Below are 25,794 nucleotides of genomic sequence, written 5' to 3'. Positions count from 1 at the left end.
TGTCAAGAACATGGCGCTGATGTTATTGCTCCATTAACCACAGTTTTTTAGTATTACCAAGGAATTGAATCATTAATGAGAAAGGCATCAGTCAAGATTTACCACCAACACTCTACAGAGCCTTTTAGCGTCTTTTAGCTTGTAGTTGTATTGTTATATGACATTTAAAACATTTTTGAAATGTTGAAATTGTGTTGTTGAATTATGTTGTGGTGTTGAAATCGCTAGATCAGGCAGCTGAAGAACTGGATATTTTTGCCAGGAGTAGGTGGAGGCCAAACCAGAGCTAAAGGGAAACTGAACATTGGATTTAAATTCATGAAATGGACACAAACAATGTGATAATGTTCTGTTTTCATGGTGCGTCAGAAGTCAGCATTATCCAAAACAACTTTATGTGGCAGGATATAAAACAGATGAATTAGAAAATGCTAGCCTCATGTTGTAGTGTTAGCAGGTACAGCAATGCTCACCCTCTGAGTCTGCATGCTGCAGGTAGAACACGGTTGTGATGCTGCTGTCTCACTGACAACAGCGGTCAAAGCAGTCAGTTATGCATGTGTAAGTGTTTTCCAGACAGAAGAATGCTGAAAACCCAACCTATGAGGTGTCTGTCGCTGACTGACTGTCTGCCTACAGGTCTCCTCTTTCTGCATTCCTCCTCTTTATCTGACAGTCCATCATCGCCCTTTCTTTCACACTTTCTCCTTCTGTCATATCTGTCACTTTTCCTGCTCTTCTTCACTGTACTTTCTCTCTTCTGTTGTGCCTTTTTCTCTTTTCCTCGTCCGTCTTTCACTTTCTTTCCGCTCGTCATATTTTTCTCTGCTAATTTTCTGTGATTCTGTGACCAGGAGGCCTGACTGTTGATTATTATGTTCAGCATATGGTTGTTGTTATTATCACCATTATTATTATTTTCTCTTACTTTTTGTATTTTTTGGGCATTGTAATTTTTGAAATAATATTATTTATTTTATTTGAACATGAAGCTGATTTTCTGTATCTCTAAGTCCAAGCCTCTTCTCTGAGATCTGCTTCATGAGCTCGTTCTCTCTGGTAGTTATTCATTTGTTCTCATGGTTTTCACCTGACAGTACTTGTACAGTCGATGAGCCTGCACAGGCAGGCTTTAATCGGATTTTTTGTGCTTATTGTTGTGCACTTTGCAGCATGTGACCTTCTGATGACCACATATTCCTGTCTCTTCCTTATTCTTTTTTTGCTCCTCTCATAGATTTTTCCCTGTATTTCCTCATACCTCTCTTTCTCTTTCACTTCCCCCCTGATTACTCCCATATTTTTTGCCATTTCCCCATACCACTTTCAACTTCATCTTCATCTTCACAAGGAGATGACTTTGACAACAGATCTGTATATTATGACAGTGGGTCGTCTACAATGTATATCTATTTCTCCCGCCTCTCTCTCCCGCCTCTCTCTCTCTCTCTTTCTCTCTCTCTCTCTCTCTCTCTTTAATGTGTTTTAATGGGACTACATTCTTTCTCTTGACTCCAGCCCAGTTAACCAACCAGACCAACAAGAAAACACACTGTTCTCTCTCACAGTTTTGCCCAGAACACACCCACCCCACTCTCTGTCTGTCTCTCTCTCCCTCTCCCTTACACATTCTTGCCAATAGGGGCATATTAAAAGTGTAAGTAAATGATAATGCATGACAATGGATGGGGTACTTCCCTTGTATTGTAAGTGCTATATTTTGTTACAACAAAATACAGTTTCTGTTAATAAGCCAGTGCATTTCATATTAAAATACTTGTAGAAAACATGCATTTCTGGGTGCTTCGTGTCATCGTGACTACTTGCAGGGCTAATTGGTGAACTAATTTACTGAAGCTGGCTAGCTAACTCACTAACCAGCCGGGAACATTACAGCTCTAGTCAGTCACAATAGCACTCTGAGTCTCTCTCTATTTTGGCTATAGTGTGCTGTTTGGCCAAGTGTGTGGGCATGTTTTATATATTTTATATAATTTGGGGTAGCAGGAGCCAACTTATGGTGTCGGGTCCGACAGCTTTGTGGGGACCAAAATGCTGGACCCCGTAATGGAAATCATCAACTTCTAGAGTGAAGGCCTGGGTTAAGGTTAAGGGTAGGATTAGGGTAATGAATGTACTGTAAGTCTATGTAATGTTGTCAGAAGTGGGATGTGTGTGTGTGTGTGTGTGTGTGTGTGTGTGTGTGTGTGTGTGTGTGTGTGTGTGTGTGTACACCGAAACCTGCATTACCTCAGCATTTAGCTATGTCATCAAAGTAGAATGATGATCTCCGGCTTGGCTTTAACACACACACACACACACACACACACACACACACACACACACACACACACACACACACACACACACACACACACGTACTGTACACATTTGATGTCAAAACTGTGGTGAAAGGTTGTGACTTGCCCCTCCACCTCATCAATGAGGTGATGTACAGTGATGTACACATGATGTTCAGACAGACTTATACATACTTGTAAACACAAACTTCTATATTTTCTGCCTTTTTGGAAACAAGGCTGAGACTTCATGGAAACACTGCTTGTTTGTTTAAGCTGTGTATTGTCTTTATGCATTTTTTTTCTCTAAACACTGAAGATCCTCAAACATTCGGTAAATATGGCTTAAGCACATCGGAATCTGCACACTAAACCTTGGTTCATTCAGTGTCAGTCCTTGATCACTTGTAGGAATGAAGAAATGTAAAAATTTTGACAGAGAATATTTTTCACACATGTTCATTTTGAATGCTTCGTCTGATCTGTTGATCTATACTATAATCCAGAGTGAGCTGTTGTTACTTCAAGGGCTCAAAATTGTCTGCAGGTGAATGAAATTTTCTCACAATGACACAAAGATGTGTATTGTTATACTGCAGTGTACTTCCATTGCTGTGTGATTTTTCATTCAGGGTGTTGCCTATCTGTCAAGGCGGTTTAAGGAGAAAAGTATGTCTGTGTTTACCTTCAGTCCTTTCATGCTTGTAGTAGTGACCACACGTGTGCTGACTGAGACATACATACCTGTACCGATAAAACCGTTAGACCTATGCCCGTTGTTCAAGGTCTCTTTGGAAGACTGTAGGCAGGACACGAGCTTGGCTCTGTAAAGCAGTATTTAGCATCTGCCACCCCGAAGTTTTACTGAACAAGCCGTCAATTGTGTGCAGCATTCAATTCTATCATAATACAAATGTCAAGTTGTCTGGTATGAGAAACACCCAGAGGAGGCATCCGGCGCCCATCAATCATTAATGCAATGGAATTCATGTATAGCAGGAGAAAGTTCCCATAAATCTCAAGAAAGCCTCTTTGTGCGGTTCATTAGTCATTAGTGTGTTCTGTGTTACGACATTAGTCTACTATTTTATTTTGTACAGGGACAATTGTCAGTTTGAAGTTTATTGCTGATTGTCACCTTGCTGCCAAATATGTAAATGAATACATTTAGCACTAGCGACTGTAAATTAACACTAATGGCACATGCAGTAGTTTAAATAAAGAAGGCGAATTTTAGGATCAATCTGTGTATAAATATAACAAAATATATTTAAATAATCTTATTTTGCATGAAGTAGCCTCAGTTGTATAACATGCTGAGTCCATATAGAGATATTAGAGAAAATCAAAAGGCACACAGTGCATGCTGAAGCATTAGCATCCAGCTTGTTCTCATAGTGTCTGGTAATTGGTTGGCATATGGAGTTTGCTATCATTATGTAGTGGGCCGATACATAATGAATGAAATTGTTAGCCGGAGCTTGCTATGACTGAACACAATGAATGCGTTAGCATGGAGATTGCACACAGCAAATGCCACATTTTTAGCAGAGTTTGCTATGAATGCTACATTTTTATCCAGGAGCTTCCTGTCGCTAAACTGACATCAATGTGATGCTGCTCTCACCCTATATATGTGCTTAACTGTTTGAAAATAGAATCGCACAAAATATTGAGCGATGACGTTAGCATGAGGCTAAAGTGTCAGTGAAAAGCTGAGTGTCAGTACAGTGACTACTATTGTTAGCACTCAACATCCTGGATGGTAGGGTGTTAGCATGAAGACGTACATTCGTCCCACTAGATTTAACTGTTACCATGCAGACCATTGTGACTTATGTGGGTCACATGATGTCAGGTTTTCTCTTCTCAGAATGAGGATGAACATGATAAAAAACCATCCTAAAAACTGCCGTTGCACATGCTGGTTTTATCTTTGGCCAAACGTGACAAGCACATACAATTCTGACTGAGTATGCCATAATGTCACAAAGTGCAACAGTGAATCATGGGAAAGTAGGCAGGTAGATGGAGATGGCAGGTATGTTAGCAATGAGGGTGTGAGCCTGGAATGGTAGGCTAACACTCATGCAAAATTGTTTGGAATGGTAACATAACATTCTTATGAACATTTCCACTCGTGTTTGTGCGTGTGTGTTAACATGGTCGACTCACCCTGTAAATGACACCTTGTTAAATACTTTGGTGTTTGTTTTGGCCATATTGGTGTGGTGTTGTCTGTTTCATAGATCAGTTTTTAATACAGGCATTGAGGGAGGATGTTGGTATGTTGTTACCTAATCTGATAAACCGTCATGCCAAGCAGAACCTTACCTTTCTCTGATATTCGTCTTGCAGGAATTTGCATTGTTATGATGTCATGTCTTTTGATTGCCTAGAAGTAGTTTTCCTTTGTTGAGCTGTTCACAGCGCACAGACATAGCCAGCCTGTAAAGAAGTTTCACAGATAGACCTACACATTACTGTTTTTACAGGGCCCCTATATGCTATATGCTCTTATGGGATAACAGCATTCTTTAAGGTGTATTGCGTGACACAGTGTGTGAGATGAGCTGTATGAGTCCAATAAAATCCCAGTCTGTTTCAAAGAGGTGTAAATGTCTGGTGAATCGTATCATCATCAGTCACCAAAGCTATAAATAAGCAGAATGTGGACTTATCTCACAGTGTGATCTAGATCTAGATCTAGATATAGATCTAGATCTAGATTGTCAGCTTTGGTTGATTGCACAGTGTATCCTCTGTACACTTTCGGTCAAGTGTCATAAGTCGAAAGAGCCTTGGGCCACTCATCTGTGTGTCCATGCAGAGCTCTTCTGCAGTGCAGAATTTACAGTTTGGAATCAACAAGAAGTGGGTAGTGAGGGTGATGAGTGATGGACACCATAGCTGAGCATACAAAGAATGGAGTGCTATCTGCAGAAGCTAAGACGGCAACAATAGATCATCCTGAGAGAGAACATTGGAGCCCCACCCACAACTTTGATTGGCATGTGATCTTTGGGAGAAGTGGAGGGTAAATAAGACCAGAGGTAGATCTAACAAATGACCACTTATCACACCTTAGAGGTCCTAAATGGTTGTTTTGTATTGCAACAGGGTTCAGGTCTAAGTGGGTTTAAGCAGACTCTCTGTCGGCTTTGATCACATGGTGTACCATAATCATTCCAGGTGTTTTTTGAGGAAGATGAAGAGTGTGAGCAAAATGAATTAAAGTATGATCTCCAATTCATCATCAGTTCAGAAAGGGATTTATAGTCGATTAGCTCTGAATACACAAATTCCTTCTGTCACAGCAATGCAGCATCGTATGCACTAATCATAGTAGAGTGAAAGTTTCAAAAACGATTTTAACCCTAAATGACTTTATGTTGTGGATTTAACTGATTAATTAAAGGCCAGATGCAATCTTTAATGTCCTGGAGGAACACAATGTTTTAAAACACTCCACTTATATGAAGGTGGAGAAAAAAGCATGAGAGAACAGTAACGCTCAAAAAAGCTGTTGTTGATTTACAATATGTACTTTTCTAAATCAGAAGCAGGAGCATGTCTGCATGAAATAACTTCAGGAATGCATTGAACTTTACAGATTTATGGTGCTTTATATAACACTTACAGGTGATCTGAATTTAAGTCATCAGGCCAAAAGATCATGCTTCCCAAAATACCCATGATTCACCTGGGCTCTCTGCTTTGAGGAAATATTATGGTCAATGACTTGTGCACTCAACACAGATTTGGTGGTGATGAGAAACCAAATGAGGCCTAAGCTGTGTATATAACAGATTTTTCTGGTTATTAAAAGACACAGAAATATGACTGCTATACAAACGAAAACACTCCACATCTTTACTGTCTTATCAAAAGATTCAACAAACTTCTTATACTTCAAGACAAGATTTTGTGACATGAGGTTTTGATATATAGAGAATATATAAGTAATGCATATACTTGCACTATAATACAGAGGACGTCGTAAAATTGAACACATTTTCTTAACACACACCAAATTCTCTTTCCCCGAACACAGACACTTATTTCTGTCTTCAGCTGCATTATCTCACTCAACTCATCAGAATGCTTCTCAGTATGTGTCTGCACTGAAAGCCTTTCATCTCATTTCATCAGCCTTTCCAAAGCTCACATTCCCCACCTTAACATAATGTTCAGGCCAAACGGTTTAGATTTTAGGGTCATGATTGTGTTTTGGAGCCCATTTTCTACATCTTGTAATTTCTCCTGCTAATGGATGCCTGAGAGTCCTAATTATTCATCTCAGTCATTTAAAAACTGCCACCGAGCTTCTCCTGAAATGCATCTTAGTGCATTTTTGCATTTTATAGGTCCTTGTTTTTTTCCTCCAAGTTTTAATGAGTGTTGTTTTGCATTATGCAGTACCTCCAGGCTTCAATTTGGCATCTGGGAAAGTTGGCTTGACTCCAAGACTGTGGTCACCCAGTGCTTATTACTCATTAAGCCTCGTCGAAGGGCCGAGTGGGTGCAGGCTGGGTGGGTGCTGGGTGGGAGCCGCAGTGCTCGGAGTGTAGATGTTGTTGTTGTTTTTGTCGATGCTCTAGTTATGGAAGTGAGTGAAAAGATTAGAAAGTGAAAGTCTTCATCAGCTGCCCGTCCTTCCCCTCCACCGTCCGTCTGTCTGCATGCATACTCCATCTTTTTGTATACATTAGAGCTGGAGAATTGTTGAAATTTACATCATGGTGTGAGCCTCTACAGCTAATTAAGCTTAGCATATGATTCATTGCTGTAGACCTAATTTCACAGCAGACAGATTAATGAACACTGTTGGACAACTCACAACTTGTATGATGTCATAGTTAGTCATGTGAACGCGGAAAGTATTGCGCATGGTCATTTTAGAACTATGCCCATTAAATTTTGGTTCCCAGTTATCATAGCTTTCCACCAGAGTCCGCCAGTCATAATTATAACTTTGACGTTGATTTGAACACTGGTTACACTTTGGAAACCGACAACTTCGACCTGGATTGAAACGCTGTTGAAAACCCAAATAAAAATAAAAATGTGATAACTTACTAATCCCTTCTGCCATGTATACTCAACTGAAAACAGTACAAAGACAATATATTTAATGTCTGACCTCATCAACTTCATTGATTTTTATAAATATCTGCTTATCCTGAATTTGATGCAGCAACATGTTTGAAACAAGTTGGGACGACAGACTGGGAAAGTTGTGGAATGCTCCAAAAACACTTGTTCCCCAGGTAAACAGGTTCATAGGTAACAGGTGAGAGTATCATGATTGTATATTGTTGCGAAACACAATCGTTTGCACGTGATTGCTTTCTGTTTTTATTTAAGTTTTACACAGCGTTGCAACTTCTACTGTAGAACCATCCAGTATGTCAATTCCACGTCTTCCTACAACAACATAGGTCAGCTGTCAGTGCCCTCTAAAGTGACCTATTTTTATTCATAGAAAGTGTTTTCATCTGCTACCTCTATGTTCAAAATTCAGCTAATTTTCGACAACTAAAACTAATTGGTTAAGCTTATAACATAATATAGATGAGATTTATTGTTCAAAGCCACTTTGCAGGCACTGTTTTCCCAACCCTGGCCTACTCCCTAAAGCTCAAAGTATACATCCTGTGTCTGCTCACTGATCTGCAGGATGCACATTGCACCCAGGTCCACCCACAGATAGACGAACCTGGCATGTGACCACGCCAACAGACGTGTGAACACATCATGTATGCAGGCACCAAATACAGTATAAACAACCACCTTCACACCTGTCTGCGTCTGAATATCCAACCCTTTGAGGAAGCCCTGCAGCAGTGTCATGCTACTTCTACCGTCACTTCCAGAAAGAGGAAAGCTATTCTTCACATCGCCACAAAAAGTTGCCCGCATTAAAAAATAAACATTTTAAGCTTTTGAACATATGGCTGGGGCTGTGAGGACAGTACAGTTGTGGACTCAGTAGCAATGCTTGGGTATGTTTTAGACATGCGTATGCAGCTCAGTCTGCATACCTGTCTGTCTGCGTATGTTTTCCTTTGCATGTTTAATTGTCTACATATCTACCTTTTTTTTAGGGCTAGTCTTTTTTGAAGAGCTCTTTGTAAGTAGCTTGCAATCCACACCCTGCACACCTGTGTGTGTATGTGCATGTGCATGTGGGTGTGTATGTGAGTGTGTGTGAGTGTGTGTGGGTGTGTGTGTCGGCGTATGTTTGTTGTTCTGTGACGGGGTGGTGTCGAGAGCTGTGCTGCCAAACCTAAAATAACCCGAGGTAAAAGCTGTATGCAGTGAAAACATTCAATTAATCAGTCTAATGTACACAGTGCACAAGGGACAGAGAGATGCTAGCGTAATATTTTTTTATTCCTTCTTAAAAACAGCTCTTATCTTATCTTATCTTATCTGCTATGTCTGTTAAGTGTCAAGACAAAATTTTGTCAGAGATTATGGTCTATATTTTGAGTCCCCCATTAAAACTGAAAATCTTGAGTAACAAATTCTCTGCAACTTTGGCTGTGATGTACATTTTGGTGCCGACTCGATTTTCCTTTTACTTCATCTTCTTCATGCACAAATCCCCCCTCCGAGAAAGGGGTGGCAGTTTAGAAAGTAATGCAGTATAACAGAGCACAAGTCAACACATTTTCTGTCTGAGTGCTGCAGAAAGTGCTTGTTTTGTTCTGTTTTAACAGATAATGATAGTGGAGACGGAGATGTGAGCTTAAACTCATGTAATTGGTAAATACAGAGGAACTGGTTCAGCTCTGCTTCCATTAACAGGGGAGGAGCAAAGAGGGAGAGAGCAAACACAGAGCTGATATGTTGCTCATTCACTGCATCAAGTACAGGAAAACTGGTTCTACTGTTTTTATATAGTTGCTGTGTTTCTATGTAGAGCGAGAGAGCTGCAGGCCACTGTGCTGCACAGTCCAGCTTGGATTAGCAAAGGATTAACTAATTCAGCAGGACAAACCTGCCATGTTCATAGAATACAGCAAGGAGCAGGAAATTAAATGATGGGTTCATTTGTACAAAGTTGTGTAAGGCATTTTATTTAAAATTCTGGTGGAGATCTCAAAGTACACAGTTCCCATGTAGCAAGTCTTAATGCTACAATTATGAAATGATATTTTAGACAATAGCATTTCAGCAGTTTGTGTTCGACCATGTGACCACACACAGTGACCCCATGCTCAAAGCCAGGCTCATAAAGGTATTGTTTTCCAAGCTTAATCTGGAAGAACTTGACTGTCCTGCACAGAACCCTGACCTTAACCCCATCCTACACCTTTGCCGTCTACGAGCCAGGCCTTATCACCCAACATGCCCCAGACTGCATTTATATAGTGCTTTTCTAGTCTGACCAACAAAGCACTTAACAACACAAAGTGTTTTTGTGTTGTGCAGCTATTTGGGGGAGTTTGAGGTTCAGTGTCTTTCTCAAGGACATGTTGATATGTAGGCTGCCAGGGATCAAACCACCAATGACCATAGCAAGGGTTTCCCACAGAAAAAGAATGAGAATAATAACATACTTTTCAACTTACTTTTAAAACTTTGGATGTAACAATCAAAAAAAAAAAAAAAAGAGTAGTCATAATTCAGCTCAGTAATATTTAAAATTTCTATTTTTAGGTATTGGCAAAATCAAAGAAGAGGGTCTTCTTGTTGTCTTGTACATTAAATCTCTTTAGGTGCAGCCAGCCAGATGCAAAGAGCTGCTGAATTCACAAATGACAGGTGTTAGCACTCGCATTTTTTCCTTGCACGTTTCTTTTTAATAGAGAAATAGCAGAGGAAAGAATCTGAAGATTCTGAGTACTCTGTCTAGTTATTTACATATTAGTAAAATGCTAGGTGTTGCTGTAGGTCTCTGCAGTAACAGAAAAAAGAAAAAATGGTCTTAGTCGCTGTTATTTACAGACACAGAAATCGTGACTTTACCTGTGTTACATGTCATTAGTGAGAGCCTTCGCAAAGTTTCAGCCGTACAGTAATGTGAAGTTATGACTTGCATGCTGTGTGACATTTGTGTAAATTCCCATCGGTTTTTAAACCGATGGGAAGGCAGAGAGGTAGTTAAAACGTGTTTCCATCATGATGAAACATTCCTGGTCAGTAAATGAGCCTGCAGGGCGTCTCCCAACCTAAAGGTGCTGGTTCAAAGTGCACCAGCACACAAGGTGACATACCACAGCTGTGAGTCATGAGCAAGGCAGGGAAGGACATTTCCCTGGTGCTCTTCACCACACATGGATTTGTTTGCTGTTGAGTAATATCGTCCTATTAAATGACAGTTCAGGTCTACAGACTTCTGATCTCTGACCTTTTATCAGCTGAAAAGTCTCAGTTGCAGGTGATAAGGACGTAGCAGTACAGTGATCTGAACCTCTCTGCTCTGGTATCTGCTGTACCTGCTTTCCAATGAAACAGAATCAAACATCCTTATAGTATATGTCCATATGTGTGTATATATATATATGTACTTTTTGAATGTGTGTGTTGTATGTATTTGTTTATGTAGGGGGATTCACTGCCCATGCATATAGAAATGCATGCAAGTGAAAATAAATCTTGATTGGCAATAAGTTACTGAAATGTGAGCTGGGATTTTTTTCTCAAAAAAAAAAAAAGAAAGATAAAATGAAAGATAAAATTATTTTAAAAGTCTATTTTCACAAAACAGCCTGTGCTCCTGTGTTTCTGGCTGAACAATTAATCAATTGGGCTGTATAGATGCGCAGTGTAAAGGTATACTATGTAAATGACAATGATGATAGAGTGATTCATAAGTTCTTGCGGGTGGAGAAGCAACGTCACCTGCCTGCATAATAGTATTTGTTCAAACAGGGAGAGTCTGCAGTTTCTCATCTGAAAAGAATGGGAAGCTGCTTTGAGCGGCTGCCAGAGTGGTTCAGGGAGGGACAGGAACTCTCTTATCAGTACGATCTTACTTTTTGATTTAATGCTCGAGGAGTTTATTGTGAAGCTCTTCCCTCGTTAAGTCGGTTTTGAATTGAGTCTTATGGTAAAGGAAATAAAATGAGTTCCACTTCCCTGAGCAGTACTGTGCTGCATATTGAAAGCTGTGTTTGTCCTGAAATGTTTACTGTCAGGACTCCATGTTTGCCTCTTTTTCACTGTGATCAGCTGGAACTAACTGGATGAATTAGGCTGTGGTTTTAATAACATAACCTCAACTCTACTTGAGTAATATCTAGTCCACAGTACTTTAATAGTGCATGCACTTTTTGCTCCATCATGATGACAAAGTCTAACATTTTACGCAAGAAATATCAAAATATAATGTGCCACCTGTCCTGAAACTAGCTGATCTCATTGATTTTTTCCGGAGGATGAACCCTTTAGATTTTAATGTCATCCTCAGGACAAACCTTACAACTGAAAGGGTAAGGCTCTAAGAATAGAAGGAACAACAGCATGTTGTTTGTTCAGGCCAACGCTTTTCATGTGTGAGAGTGCAATGACCATTACAGCTGCTGGCAGGGTTTCGACTTTTAATCTTGTTATATAAAATCTTCCCCGTGTGTGTGTGCACGTGTGTGTATTCCTCATGTTGTGGGGACAAACTGTAAATCTGTCTCCACAGTCACATTGTGAGGACTTGTCTTCCTTTTGGAGACAAAATGCAAGTCTCCATAATGTAAATCATTAACTTTTAGGGTGAAGACTTGTGTGTGAAGACTGGTTGAGGTGGTTAGGTTACGCTTAGGTTTAGACAAGTGGTGCTTATGGTTATGGTCGTTAGACTCCAGGGAATGAATGTAAGTCAATGTAATGTTCTCTAAAGTGATGGAAACACAATTAAGATTAAATAAGATAAGATAAGATAAGATAAGATAAGATAAGATAAGATAAGATAAGATAAGATAATCCCACGGTGGGGCAATTTGCAGTGAGATGCTGATGCCCCCAGCAGACCACTCCATAGAATGAGGCTGGTGGAGTCAGAAAAGGCCCTCAGTAGTGTTCCCTGCACTCTCTGGTGTAGGAGGAGAATGTTTGCAGCGGTGCAAGTCCACCACCAGCTCTTTGGTTTTCCCTGCATTGATCTGGAGGTGGTTCCACTGGTACCGATCCACAAATCTCTGGCTCAGTTCTCTGTACTCCCTGTCATCCCCATCTGTGATGAGGCAAAGGTTTGCAGAGTCGATGACAGCTCATCCACCTCGATGCCGGGATGATAGGCAAACTGTAGCCGGTCCATTGATGGGCTCACTAGGGGGCATAGACGGACAAGCACCAGCCTGTCTGTTGTCTTCATCAGGTGTGATGTCAGTGCACTGCTGGGGAGGGCAGGAAATGCAGTGGAGAGTAGCTGTGAGCTGAATGTTGTGGGGAGGGGGGTGTTGGTGGGGGTGTGGCATTACACAAGGGCTGCAGGTTGAGACAGAAACGGCCTGAAAAGAAAAAGTCAACGAAAAGGAAGAGCTGCAGACAAGCAGGGAGGCTTTGCCCTCCTCTTACCTGCCTGCTTATCAAGGTGTGGAGACCTGCCACAGTCATCAGGCCCCACCCAAGCACACCCTGGGTTGGGAATTGGAACTCATTTCATTTGGGTGAGGGGGGTGGGGGGTGGTGTGGTGGGGAGTACTGGATACAACCCAACCTCCAGTTTAGTCAAGGTTTATCTTTCCTCAGCGTTGATGACTTGATGACTAGGTTCCCATCTCAATGTTTTTTTTGTGTGTGTGTGTGTGTGTGTGTGTTTAGCTGTTGACTGTGATGATTATTGATTTAATAATTGCCTATTTAGTTTATTTCATACATTTAGGATTAATGCTTAACCCATATTTTCCTACTAATACAGTATAGACTTCCTACAAATCATGTACAATATATACCATACTAATTGTTCTTGCAGTTAAAATATAAAAGTACTGATTTTACTGCAGTCACACAGGAGCAATTTCAAAATGCTGCTGCCAATTAATATTTAAGTTACAGAAGTAGGTGAAATGCAGTGCAGTGGACTGTGGAGATGTGACTTTGGTCTGCATACTGGCTTTTCTGAATGTGCTTCATTTTGTTCCTGCGTGAACACTACAGGCTCAAAACCTGCCTTGAATTTGAATGTCGTCTGCAGTGGAGACACATTCTTTGTCTGCACATTGAATTCACTCTGTTTTCTTTAATTTGGTGTTCACTTGGTTTAGTTTGGCCCAGTTTAGGGGGACTTTTTTTGAAACAAATCAAACTTAAGCAATGTTAAGCCTTGGACGCCTCCCTTCATTCATAGCTTTTTTTTCTCTGCCTGTCTCTCTCTCTCTCACACACACACACACACACACACACACACACACACACACACACACACACACACATGCATGCATGCACGCACACACATACACACACACACAAATGAGAGGTTGAGTAAACTGATCAATCAAGCACGGACACTCTGACAAACTTGGCCGGATATTAACTAACAGACCCACATTCTCTCTCCCTGCTTGACCATTCTGCTCAGGGGGGAGGTTGTAGTTAGGGTCATCTCCATGTACACAGAAGTGAAGCCCACCCACTAACACACACACACACACACACACACACACACACACACACACACACACACACACACACACACACAAACCCCCTGTGGTCTGAGCTCAGGAAATTAGTTTTGATCAATCTGTCATCATGGACACTTCTCTGTCTACAAGTGCTGCAGTGAGTATTTTAGAAACATTTTTCAGTTCAGAGGTTTGCATCAGAACATTAAAGTTTGTCTTTTTATAGCATTATTGCTGAGACTGGGCGAGGTTAAAAGTATTTGGACACGCAGCTAAAGGTGGTATGTAAACAGTTTCTGTATTCAGGCTGAACGTGGTCTGTTAAAGGCTGTAGTGCTGACTGAGTGAATCAGAGCTCATTTTTGTCGTTTTGTTGTACCTTTCAGCTAACTTTAGCCTAAGGATGAAATTCAGCTGGTTATTTTTTGAGGCCTCACCGGATATTGTGATACATTTTCTTGTCTTTAAACTTCAGTAAAGAGAAATTTAGCTACTCTACCTCTTTAAAGCGTTTAGCCGTTAGAGAACTGGCTAAAGTTGTCCTTTTTAAGGAGTTAGCATTAGAACATTTAAGCTACATTATGTTGGTTTGTTTCAAACCTCAGACACCTAACTACTGTTAGCCTTTTTGAATGTAATGGGATTTTTAGCTTGTTTCGGTCATTTGGAAACCAAGTTGGTCTTTTAACACCTGAGTGATGGAACAGCTGTCTTTATGTCTTAGTGTTGGGACATTTTCGAACTTGGTCATCTTAATCCTCAGCAAGGGGACACCTACTAAATCTGACCCCTTGACGCACGTCCTCTGTCAAGCTTATGGGAAATGTTGTGAACATATAGAGAGTTGATAAATCAGTGATGCACATAACAGCATTTGTATTGGTACATGAATGTTTTATTCAATTCCATTTCAAATCTAAGACAATGTCATGTAATGTTATTCTGACAGTACAACCCTGCCTCCTGGAAATTGTGTTTATATACTACCAATTTGTTGCTGGGAAATGTAATTAGGGAAACAAATTAGCAGTATATAAACGTAATTTAAAGGAGACAGGGTTGGATAGTTACTAGGAGAGAGTTAGAGCATCCCACAGTCATCAGGCACCATTATACTTTATAATGAGATTTTTGAAAAGAAAAGACTTTGTTGGGTCCACTGAATGTCACATTCTACTTAAATACTGTATATTGAGACTTTTTTTGGTCTTACTCCCATCATCCTTTTAACAACTAGAAATTTCTCTCCACTCAAGCTCCTGTTGCATGTATGCATGTAATCTCCCTCAGAGGGATTAAAACACAATGGACTTGTTTTGATTGCATTTAATCAGACAACACAGACTCACTGTGTCATGAACACCGGCCCACTCATATTGTGAATGCATCCACTCATATGGAGAGTAAGGGAATTAATTGCCTGCCGTCCATCTGTAGGTTTTATATATGTATGAAGACTGATTTCCTAGTTTAAGATGAAAACACACAAGCCACCTGGGTTAGCTGCTTCAGCACAAGCTTACAATGGCTCTCTGTGGTGGCTTTCAAACAGTGGTGGGTGGGAAGCTTCTACCAGGCGGGGGTCTGTTCAGTAGGCAGACAGTTTTTTCTGCTCATCTTCAAAACAATACTGAACACTTCTAATGTTATACTAAGAGCACTTTGACATTGAACTAATGAAACCAACTTAAAAATGTGGAAGATTTTCTCCTCTTTTGCTTTAACAAGAAGGAAAATTTCGGTTTTTAGTTTTATTTTCCCTTTTGTGCTTTTTTTCCCTGCAATGTCATCCCAGTCATGGAGACATCACACTTCATGTTTGCACCTCATTGTGCTTCAGATTTGAACAGTGACACAGAGCGTGGTAATCCATCCAAGTAAACACGAGCAGGGAATCATGTTTTTGTGTGACCCCCCCCCCCCTTTCTGTCACTCACCTGACAAGCTGACAGGTAGAAAAGGACCTCCAGGACGCTATCCCTCTAAAGAGCATGTCACCTGACAAAATGCTGCCTGCTGGTTGAGACAGTGGTTCATGTCAAACTAGGTGTAATTTTGGCATCCTATTATGTTGATTTTTTTATCTTTTCCTAAACAGAAACAGTGATAAAAGATAAAATACATTACATTTTTACATTTTGAAGATTAAATTCATTTGAATAATTGAGAACATCTTCAGATTAATTACTGAAGAAAAGTTGTTGCCCTAACTATTATTTTTTGGTAAACCAACAGAAAAGCATTTAATTCCAAACAAAACTACAACAGGGGACAACACAGGAGATGTTTTTACAGTGTGACAAGAGTGTAGGCTGAAGTAAAGACATACAGTATCCCATACCATTCTAATAATGACAGTTTAATCACACGTTTCACTCAGACATCTGTCATCTTTAATCACCGCTGCACTCGCAGAGTCATACAGATAAATGTTTTGCTTTGTTTCAGTCATTTTTTTTCTGGCTCTCTGATTCTGACTGAACCACCAACTTCAGTCCACTTACAGTTGTGTGCATTGAGTGTATTTAAGGCATGCTCTCTCATTATTCACTCTGGAGGACAGGATTCACGACATTTCAGCCTTTCTCTCAAATCATTCCTGTTCCTCTCCATTCCACACCAATGAAAAATTTAGTGGAAGCATCAGAGAGGGATGTTTGCAAGTTGGGTGTTGCCTTAATTCTAGTTGACGTTGGTATCTAGACGCTCAGGTGGAACAATTTGCATAATGTCCTTCAGATGAAAGACATTCAACCACAAAAGTGCATATTTAGAACATCCACTGAGTATATATTTTTTTAAAGATGTCTTCACTTCGTCAGCAGCCAACAGGACTCCCAGGCTCCCAGTGGTGTTTGGTTGCTGCTGGTTGTGAAACGTTTCCTGTGTGAGGGTTACTGTGATGAAAGTTGATAAAATGCTGAAACCAGTCTGTCTCTCTGTCTTTCTTTAAAGTGTCCAGAGTTCCAGAGAAACAGAGAGGGATTCCCTGCTTCACTGGAAAAACTACGGCAGCTGATAGAAGCCAAAGTTCACATCCTACAATCCCCCATCACTGAGGAACAGCAGGTAAATTGCATGAAAAATTATTATAAACTGTTACTGAAAACCGTACTTTGTACTTGCCAAACACTTAAAATTCTAAAATTCTCCATGAATGAAACTGTACAGACGGGTGTATCCAATGTTACAAGTTACAAGCATAGAAATATGGAGAACGACTGGATAGATATGCTGATGACTGCATTCGGGGGTGCGTCACACTACAAGTGGCAGATATAATAAAATAACAGGAATAAGATACTGTTCAAGTGTTTTCTGTGTAATGGTGAATTTAATCCAGACCTAAAGGCAGCATTTTCCCGTTGGAGAGATTTCAACACACTGCACTAACACTAACACTTCTAAAGAGTTACATTTATTCAGATTTAACTGAAAGTGGACAGAGTGGAGCTTTGCTGGAAGCTGAAACACGACGCCTCCAGTAAAAACTGTTAGATGATGATTATCGCCAGTGCAGCAGACGCATTAAGTGTCATTTTGCTGATGTTGAAACGCGGTTGCAATATTTTATTTTTTTTTCCTGATGTTTAGAAACCGTGAATCTTTGCTCAAGGAAACAGGGCCAATTGCTCAACGCTGCCTTAACGGCATTCCTCCAGCAGTCTATACAGGGATCTGTTTTTACTGGCACTCGCTCTATGACATTCTCTACACTTTCATCTGTGGGAAACTTTCCCTTTCTGTTTATCACTAGCTCTCTTTCTCTCTCTCTCACTTTACCTCGTTGTTGAACTCTCATGAGGTCATGTTCAGAGAATTTCCTCATGATATGGTGTCAGGAACCTTATTCCCTAAAATCTGTCCTAGCAGTACTTGTCCGCAGGTTATAGATGATATTCAAGGGGTAAAAGGTAAGAGAAGTAACTTCCTGGTGAGCTAACCACATTAACTAGAGGCTACCAAAACACACAGACGATATTACTAAACTCCCTTTGCTAATTTTATAGATTTATTTTTAATATTACCAGTAGAGCTCAGCCCTCTAATGGTAACCTAGCGGTTAGCTCATTAGACATACTGTGTATTTGTATCAGCTGATATATGACAAGAAATTAAAATAGAAAAATGCCAGTACAGCCATTTTTGGAAACGGTACAAAAATGTTGTCCTTGAACGTCTATTTCTGAGTGCATGTGCCCACCATCACTGTGTTTCTTAAAGTAAATCAGAATGTCTGAACACACAAATATTATTGAGCCACTTGTAAGTTTCAGTGTGGACAGTGAGGACTAAAGATCAGATGTGAAAAACATATCAGATTTGGCTGCTCTGTGAACATAGTGCCAGTTTGTTTCTCAGCCTGAGTCACATGGACACAGATAGACAAACAGACAGACAGGCAGACGAAGGGGAGGATGAGGGTGATCATCGTGTTGTGCCAGAATGACTCAGTCGGTCTGTTGTCTTTCAGCCCACAGCCGCTCACTGAAGGACTCCGTCACCTCGACGAGTTCAGACTCACAACCAGATTAGATTTAACCTACTCCAACTTTCTATTCACTCATCATGTACTCAAGTCTATTTTGGTTTCTCCTCTCGCCTGTCTGTCTGTCTCTGTTCACCTCCTCTTGTCTTTCTGTCTGTTCATCTACCTGCCTCTCTGTCTGATGAGTCTGACTTTCCCAACCCTCTCCTCCTCCTTCAGCTGGTGATTCATCACTCTTTTCTGTTTTACTCAACATGTTGCTATGTCTGACAAATGGAGACAGCAGACTACTGAGAGCTGAAGTGTGATTCGGGTACACTCTCATATAAAATACCCTCCAGACTAAATATTATAGGATGAGTTATAAAGCGTTTGTCTGTTTTGCAGTTTTATTGGCAGCATGTAGTTGTACATGTTTCTCTGAGGCTCAGGTGAGGGCCTTCCCTTTCACCCTGGGGACAAAAGGAGGATTCTTTATTAGGGTGTGTTGTTCAGAGACGGAACTATAACTTTAAATCCAGCCCAAGGACATGCCGCTGTCTTATTCCCCAGCAATGAAAGTGGCCAGCGTGCAGAAACTTTATTAGATTTGCTCCATGAATTTGGCCAATGCCAGTTTCTTGACTTCTCCTCTCTGTACAGCCTGTGTGCTGCTGGTGTCAAATGATGGATTTGTCCCTTTTCATTATGAGAGGTGCACCTCATAAAAATGTAACCCATCATTCATTGTACTCCAACAAGACACAAGAGCCTACAGCTCTGCTAGTGGCTCTGTAAGGCGGTATGGGGTGAATGCTAATTCCAGGGATCACCAGTCATTAGGATACATCCTCTGGGGACAATGAATGTCTGCAGTAAATGTCATGGCAGTCCTTCATAGAGCCATGCAACTAGCATTGCTAAAACCATTTTCAATTTCAGAGTCAAATCTAAACTGGCCAAAAGGTTAATTTAGAACAGAAGATAGGGGTCAAACATTTACTGTATTCTTTACCAAACTGTTTGCTTGCTATCTATAGCAGGCCTTAGCAAAGACACATTCAGGTTAACACGCTAACTTCCTGAATCAGATTAACAGCAGATTAAGTTACTATGGTCGGCTATTAAGACACTGAAATTAAGTAAACATCTAATCATGGATCAGTGATGAAATGTTTGCTTCCCAGTTACTCATTATTTCCTCTAATATGGCTGCCCGAAGGTGTGCTAGAAAGCTTCAAAAACGTCTTTGTCTTGTGATCAGGCTTCGGTGTGTGAGGAGAACACAGGGAGAGGAGGACTGTGGAGGTTTGCTGTTTTGAGTGAGGAGCTGACCTTTCACCTCCAGCAGTTGCAGAGACAGACAGAGCAGGAGCTCAGCAGCATACACACACAGTGAGTCAACGGCACGTTATGTGGCTCTGTAGTGTGAATGAAAGGGGAACTGTTGTTTGATATCATAAATATGTCTTATATATGACAGAATATAATATGATATAATAATAACAACACTCTTAAAACTCTTTAATGTAAAAAAGTATTAAAGTTAGTAATCCTACTATTACCCCCAAGCTGCAAAATATGTTTCACCTGCGTAATACTGATCGACCAAGTAAACACCATAGAAAAACCCATACATAAAATTCACTAAAAAGAGTATTTGTCCAGTCTCTCCATTGAAAAATATTTTCTATATTCCATATTCAATATTCTCTATATATGTTGCATGATGGCAAACTTCTGACTTCCGCCTTACATCTGAAACTGGACTGTCCTCTTCAGAAATCAGGACCGTGTCGTATAGTGTTTGAACATGTGAGTGGGAGGCAGCTGTGTGCTGGTTTGTGGGGTTTTGTCACAGAGCTGAAACACGAATGTGGGAGTTTCACTGTATCTCATAACAGCAGCACGTTCTGCTCTGCTGGAGAAAACAACAGGATCCTGCCTGCCTGCATCTGTGTGTGTGTGTGTGTGTGTGTGTGTGCATGGCTGAAAAAGAGAGAAAATGAAAGTGATTTTTTCTTTCATGCATTTGTTGCTGTCTGAGTGTTTGTGCTCCTGTAAATCTTGAAATTGAGCCTTTGAACTCAGATTAATTTGTTAGATGTACATGCCCAAGAATCAGTGCCCATGCTCTGGATCTATTTAACTTCTAGCAAAGCAATGCAAGACTGTAAGTACACATTACCTCTGTACTGAGCGGATTTACATCAACATCTTTTTAAGCTTGTGCCAAATTTTAATTAGATTGTCCAGAAGGTTTATGAACTTGAGCTATAACAATGCATCAGTCTCATAATGAGAGATGCACCATCATGTTGAACTTCTTTCATATATATAACACATGAATCCTACTGACACCTCTGAGCTGAGGCTGCACTCCTCTGTGTGTCTGTATGGCAGGTAAGGGAGAAGTCTAACTTCAGGCTAATGTAAAGCTAGTAAATATGACATCAGTCTTTGTTTTCTGAGCCATTCTTGTCCATTAAGTGTTGTTAAACATTTCAAAAAATCTATTTTGACTGTGCAAGGCCAAAATTGTCAAATCTAGTCTTCAAAAAAACTAAATGGAGTAAATGTTGTGAAATGTCAGCTAACATGAATCGTTCCTGACGCTAATGGTTTTACAGTAAAGGCATCTGCATGCATAAAGTGTGTGTGAGGTTGTCAAACAGCATCTGAAACCCCCTCTACCCACACTGCCTTCACTTTAAAATGCATTTAAAGTAAAGCACAGTGGAAAAAGGGTAGTACCCACGTGAGCTTTATGCGTCAATGTTTGCTCACCACAGCTAATGAGTGGAGCAGAAAGCAGTAATACCTTTAATCTGATCTGCTTCATAATGTCAGTGCTGGTGCTGATGAACAGTGCAGTGTATCATACTGCTGCATCACTGACCGTCATGAAAAACATCACACCTGTGTGTGACGTCACAGATGCTACAGCCATCTTTTTTTTCTGTCTGCAGTTCGACTGCGGACGTCAGGCCGGCTGGTTAAACAGTGTGTAAAAAGTTAGCCACTGTCTGAAGTCCTGCTCGACATTTTTTATAGAAACTGCAAGAACGTGAGAGTTCCTGGTGAAATTTCAGATTTTGTTACCACTTGTGCAGTGTTGACAGTAAACGTTCAGATGGTTGTAGGTGGTTGCTGCCTCACCCTGTTCGCTCGAACTGCCTGTACTCCTGCCATGACGAGCCGTTTGGCAGTACAACACTTCAACTGGTCTCACTTCTGTCAGACAAGACAAGCTAAAACACATCTCAGGATTCAAGGTGTGCCAGCAGACACACACCCACCCGCACACACGCACACATTATTCTGATGATATTCCAGGAAATCTCCTAATTTCTCAGTAACATTGGTTCTCATCGCCAACACTGATCACCTCCTGTCACAACGCGGATCAAAGGCTTATCTGAAAGGAGTTTTTTCTCTCTCTCTCTCTCTCTCTCTAGAGTTTCCTAATAAAAAACTGGTACATGTCTCCATCATGTTGCCCTGCCCACTTCTCATATCCACTTACTGGAAGAAGACGTCACCCTGCTTTCATTTTACAAGGGTTTTCCTTGGCTTTAAGGGAGGCTTATGTGGTAATGTCAGAGCCAAGGCAGGGTTGGGTTCTGTGCAGGAAAAGAGGATAGAGCTACCGCTCTGGAGTGGAGATAAGGCGATCCTTTTTTTCTAAGTGGACCTTAACAAGCTTCAGGAATCAAGCAGCTTTCACAGCATGAACTGGAACAGTTCTTTAAAACTCTGCGTTAGTTCAGTTTCTTTGTCGAAGTGATAATGATGCCTCTTAAACTCTTCTAGCACAAAATCGTCTCTGTACTCTGACAACTGTGCTGTTGTTTGTTAGAAGTGAGAACATAATCCCAACCAAGTAGTAGCCTTCACGGCTCTGTGGCGAAGCTAAAGCAGTCTTAATGGTCTTTGGTACCAAACTTTTCTCACACCAAGCGAGGTAGAGTGTGGGATGAAGAGCGTTATGTAAGCATTACCAAAGCAGCTAACGTGGATACTACAGACTACATTGGAATGTGAACAGTCAGTTCAGATGCTTTCTTTTTAAACTCCTCATTTGCTAGTTTACAATGAGTGATTCCCAAGAAATTAAGCAAAATTATAAGAACTTTGTCCAGTGGAAACATTTTCCTATCAGTAATTTTACTGTTCATTTCTCTGACTGATGCCACAGTCATTTTGAAAATCATTGCTCCATTAAAATCATATTTAGGCTTATAGACCGGTATGTTTAGGTGCACCTTTGCCATGATTGACCGCTGTCTCAACCCGTCACACCTGTGATGTTTGCCATCGGCTTACCCCACCTTAGCTTCACCTGTGCTTCACCCATGCTATGCTAATGTTTATTTTCTGGCAAGAGTTTTGGGTCACAAATTTCATGTGGGATCTTGTCGATACTGACGTTAAGCTCAGATTATCCGGTAATGTGACGTGGTTTACAGATCCGATCTTAAACCTCCTGAACTTCTTGCAGACTCATCAGGGCCACTCTGATCATCTGAATTACATTTGAAATTTAGAGTTAGAACCTGGACGGTTACATCAGTGCTTTCAGATCAGGTCCACAAAGAGCCAGTGACAGAAACAAGCTGTTAGTCCTGGACCAGCTGACCCTGCTGCCAGGCAACAGTAAACATTCCAGCTCAGGAGGCTAACATTAGCTAGCATCCTCCAGCTGACAGATGTTAGAACTGTTTAAAATCTCGCCTCCAGAATAGACGACTCGTGAGTGACTGCAACTCCTCAACCATTTCCTGGTTGAGCTTCCTGCTGTTGTTTTTCTTTTTCTCACTGCAAAGCGTTTCTACAGTCAGTCTCCATTTTGTTTACATCTGCATCCACATGAGATGACGTGAGGTGGTGCAGTGCTCCCTACACCACGATAACCTTAATATTTTGTATCCTGTAGTGTGTGATGCACCATTATTTTCAAACCTTGTGCTGTGTGCATGTTTGAGATTACATGGAAGAACATCTGTGAAGTCTCTCCTTATGTGTCTGATGTTGAATCTCCTGTCTGAACCCTGATTACAATGGAAATCTGTTGCATTCAGATAAAATCACAGAAATTGGAGACTTGTTTCCTCTTTAAGTCAACAAGCTTCTCATGAGTCTTAAAACTTGTTTCTTTAAGATGTTTCATTTGTAACTGAGCAGCATAAACTGAAAACAAACTGTCGATACACAGAAATAACACACTAAACATGGAAACTCCTCCTGCTGTTATGGCTGACGTTCCTTTCGTGTTTATCTTCCTGCTTTCTCAGGAAATATTTTATAAATACACATTGTGGTCTTATTACTGGAAGCATCCAGAGCAGCAGGGCGGCCCAGTCTAAAACCTGGAATGTCATAACGATTTCTGTTAACAAGCTTTCAACCTGCCTGTTGAAGTGATCTTGACCTTTGACCTTCTAACCTGTGAAATGGGAAACACCCAAGTTTGATAGGAAACTAACTATTCACCCTCTAGTATTCCAGTCAGCTTTGGATTTATTTGTAGAGAAATCAGTCAAAATGTGAAGAATCATGTTTTGTATTCATGCTTCCTGCATGTTCCATTAAAGATTCACTTTAGTCTGTTTTCTCTCCAACAGTTTTCATAGGGATTACTTTTCCAGTAAAAAGTAGTTCCAGTGTTCTGTGGATTAATGAAGTTCAAAGAAATTGTTTTTGATTAGTTAATTGATTAATCTGCCTTTTATTTGATTCATTTCGTCATTATTTTGTTGATAAGATGTCAGAAAATTGCAGAAAATGTGCATCACAATTTCCCAGAGCCAAAGATGGCATCTTCAGGTTACTTGTTTTGTCCAACCAACAGCCCAAAACCCAAAGATAATAATAATGGCAATTGAAAAGCTACTTTTCTTATTGTGATAATTGTTGTGGATTATGAACTAATTGAACTACTCCGTTACGACTTTTGAATTTGGTAGATGTCACGCTGCTGTGAGCAGCTCAAACTGAATTCTGTGAGGCTCTATTGTTTTGGGCTAGAGGCAGAAATCTCAGGGACAAATCAAAACCTGCACACATAAAACTAAAACAATCTGCATGCATCGAGGAGAGTTTGAGTGAACTGACCTTTTGATAAATACCATCTTAGCCATTATTGACAACAGTGCTGAGATATGTTCCCTGAGAGGTTTAATTAACAAGCCTCGGCAGCACACGGTGGAGGAATAGATGAAGTGTGACTGTGATGGATTATATGTGTTGTTTGGTGGGATTTTCCCATAGATAGACAGAGTCTTTGGTCTGGTTATGTAAGGAGAGTCCAGCTTGTTGCCAAGACTAACAGGCAGGCTGGCACTTTGGAGAACACCCAGCTGAACTCTGTCAACCATAATCTATTCATTCCTGTTCATAGCTTCAAAATCTTCTGTTATCAACCATGAAATTGGTCAACAAAGTGGAAAAGCTCAGACGCCTCATTGATTTATCCAGTTAGACTCTTTTTATCCGAAGAGAAAGCTTAATTTCCAACACCACGAAGGTCAGAGGTCACAGAGACTTGAGAACAGACGAAGAGCATTTATACAACTTATAATATGTGTCTGAGGTGACCATGAGAAGTGCATTCAAACTCTAAACTGCTGCTGGAAATGATTTCAATTCAAGAAGTAAAGTCATTTCAGCATCAACAGTTCACCGTGGAAACAGTAGTTTGACACCTCCTCCTCCTCCTCAGCTCATGTACAGCACATGTAGCAGTAGAAGATTGATATGATATGTATGAAAAGTACAAATTCAGCGTATTCATGGTTTGCAGGAATGTGCAATGCCAACATTTCATTCTTCTGACCGGGCTGCTTACTCTCTGATAGAAACACGCAGCAGGCTTGTGTTATAGAACAAAAGCCAAACATGATTTCTCCATCAGTATCTGTCCCTCCTCCTCTTCACCCTCTTAAAACATTTTTGCATTCCTCTCATCCTTTTGTTCTCCTTTCACTTTTGCTTGTTTCAAGATGTTTGTCTTATATTCCTCCCTTTCTCCTCAGCTGTTTATCATTTTCCTTCAAGTCTCTTTGTTCTCTCTCATCCTTTCTACTCGTTTCGTCTAAATATCTGTCCATCGCTCCTCCTCTTCTTCTTCTTTTTTTCCCCTGATAGCACAGTATTTTTTCTTCTTAAATCTCCAAATAACAAGTATTTTCATGAATCATTTCAGGAATTGTTTCAGCGCTGAAACTGTTGCTTCTGTTTACACCTTATTTGTAATTCCAAATTCTAAATGCAGGAAATAGTCACACAAACAGTATGAAGTAGAAGCAGAGTCATTAACATGGGTGTTCATTTACATACAGGTCCACAGCATCACCTCTGTCCTTGACAGAAACACTTTGGATTTTATTCATCAAAATGGACCGTTTTTTTGTGCTATAAATACACACACGGCACATACATCTTGTGTAACCTCGAAACG

The 25,794-nt window shown here is 40.5% G+C and overlaps 1 protein-coding gene across 1 annotated transcript in view; it reads left to right on the top strand.

Annotated features, from left to right (window-relative positions):
• Nucleotides 1-25,794, top strand: part of LOC139349019 (uncharacterized) — a 49,001-nt gene that overhangs the window by 4,363 nt on the left and 18,844 nt on the right. Inside the window, exons 5-6 of the mRNA XM_070989463.1 lie at nt 16,823-16,936; nt 19,600-19,730. Of these exons, the coding sequence (XP_070845564.1) occupies nt 16,823-16,936; nt 19,600-19,730 (245 nt within the window). The remainder of the gene's footprint in view (nt 1-16,822; nt 16,937-19,599; nt 19,731-25,794) is intronic.

This window comes from Chaetodon trifascialis, chromosome 20, assembly GCF_039877785.1.
Source record: "Chaetodon trifascialis isolate fChaTrf1 chromosome 20, fChaTrf1.hap1, whole genome shotgun sequence".
NCBI classification, from domain to species: domain Eukaryota; kingdom Metazoa; phylum Chordata; class Actinopteri; order Chaetodontiformes; family Chaetodontidae; genus Chaetodon; species Chaetodon trifascialis.
The sequence above is the reverse complement of the archived record's forward strand: the minus strand, read 5'-3'. Positions and strand labels throughout refer to the sequence as shown.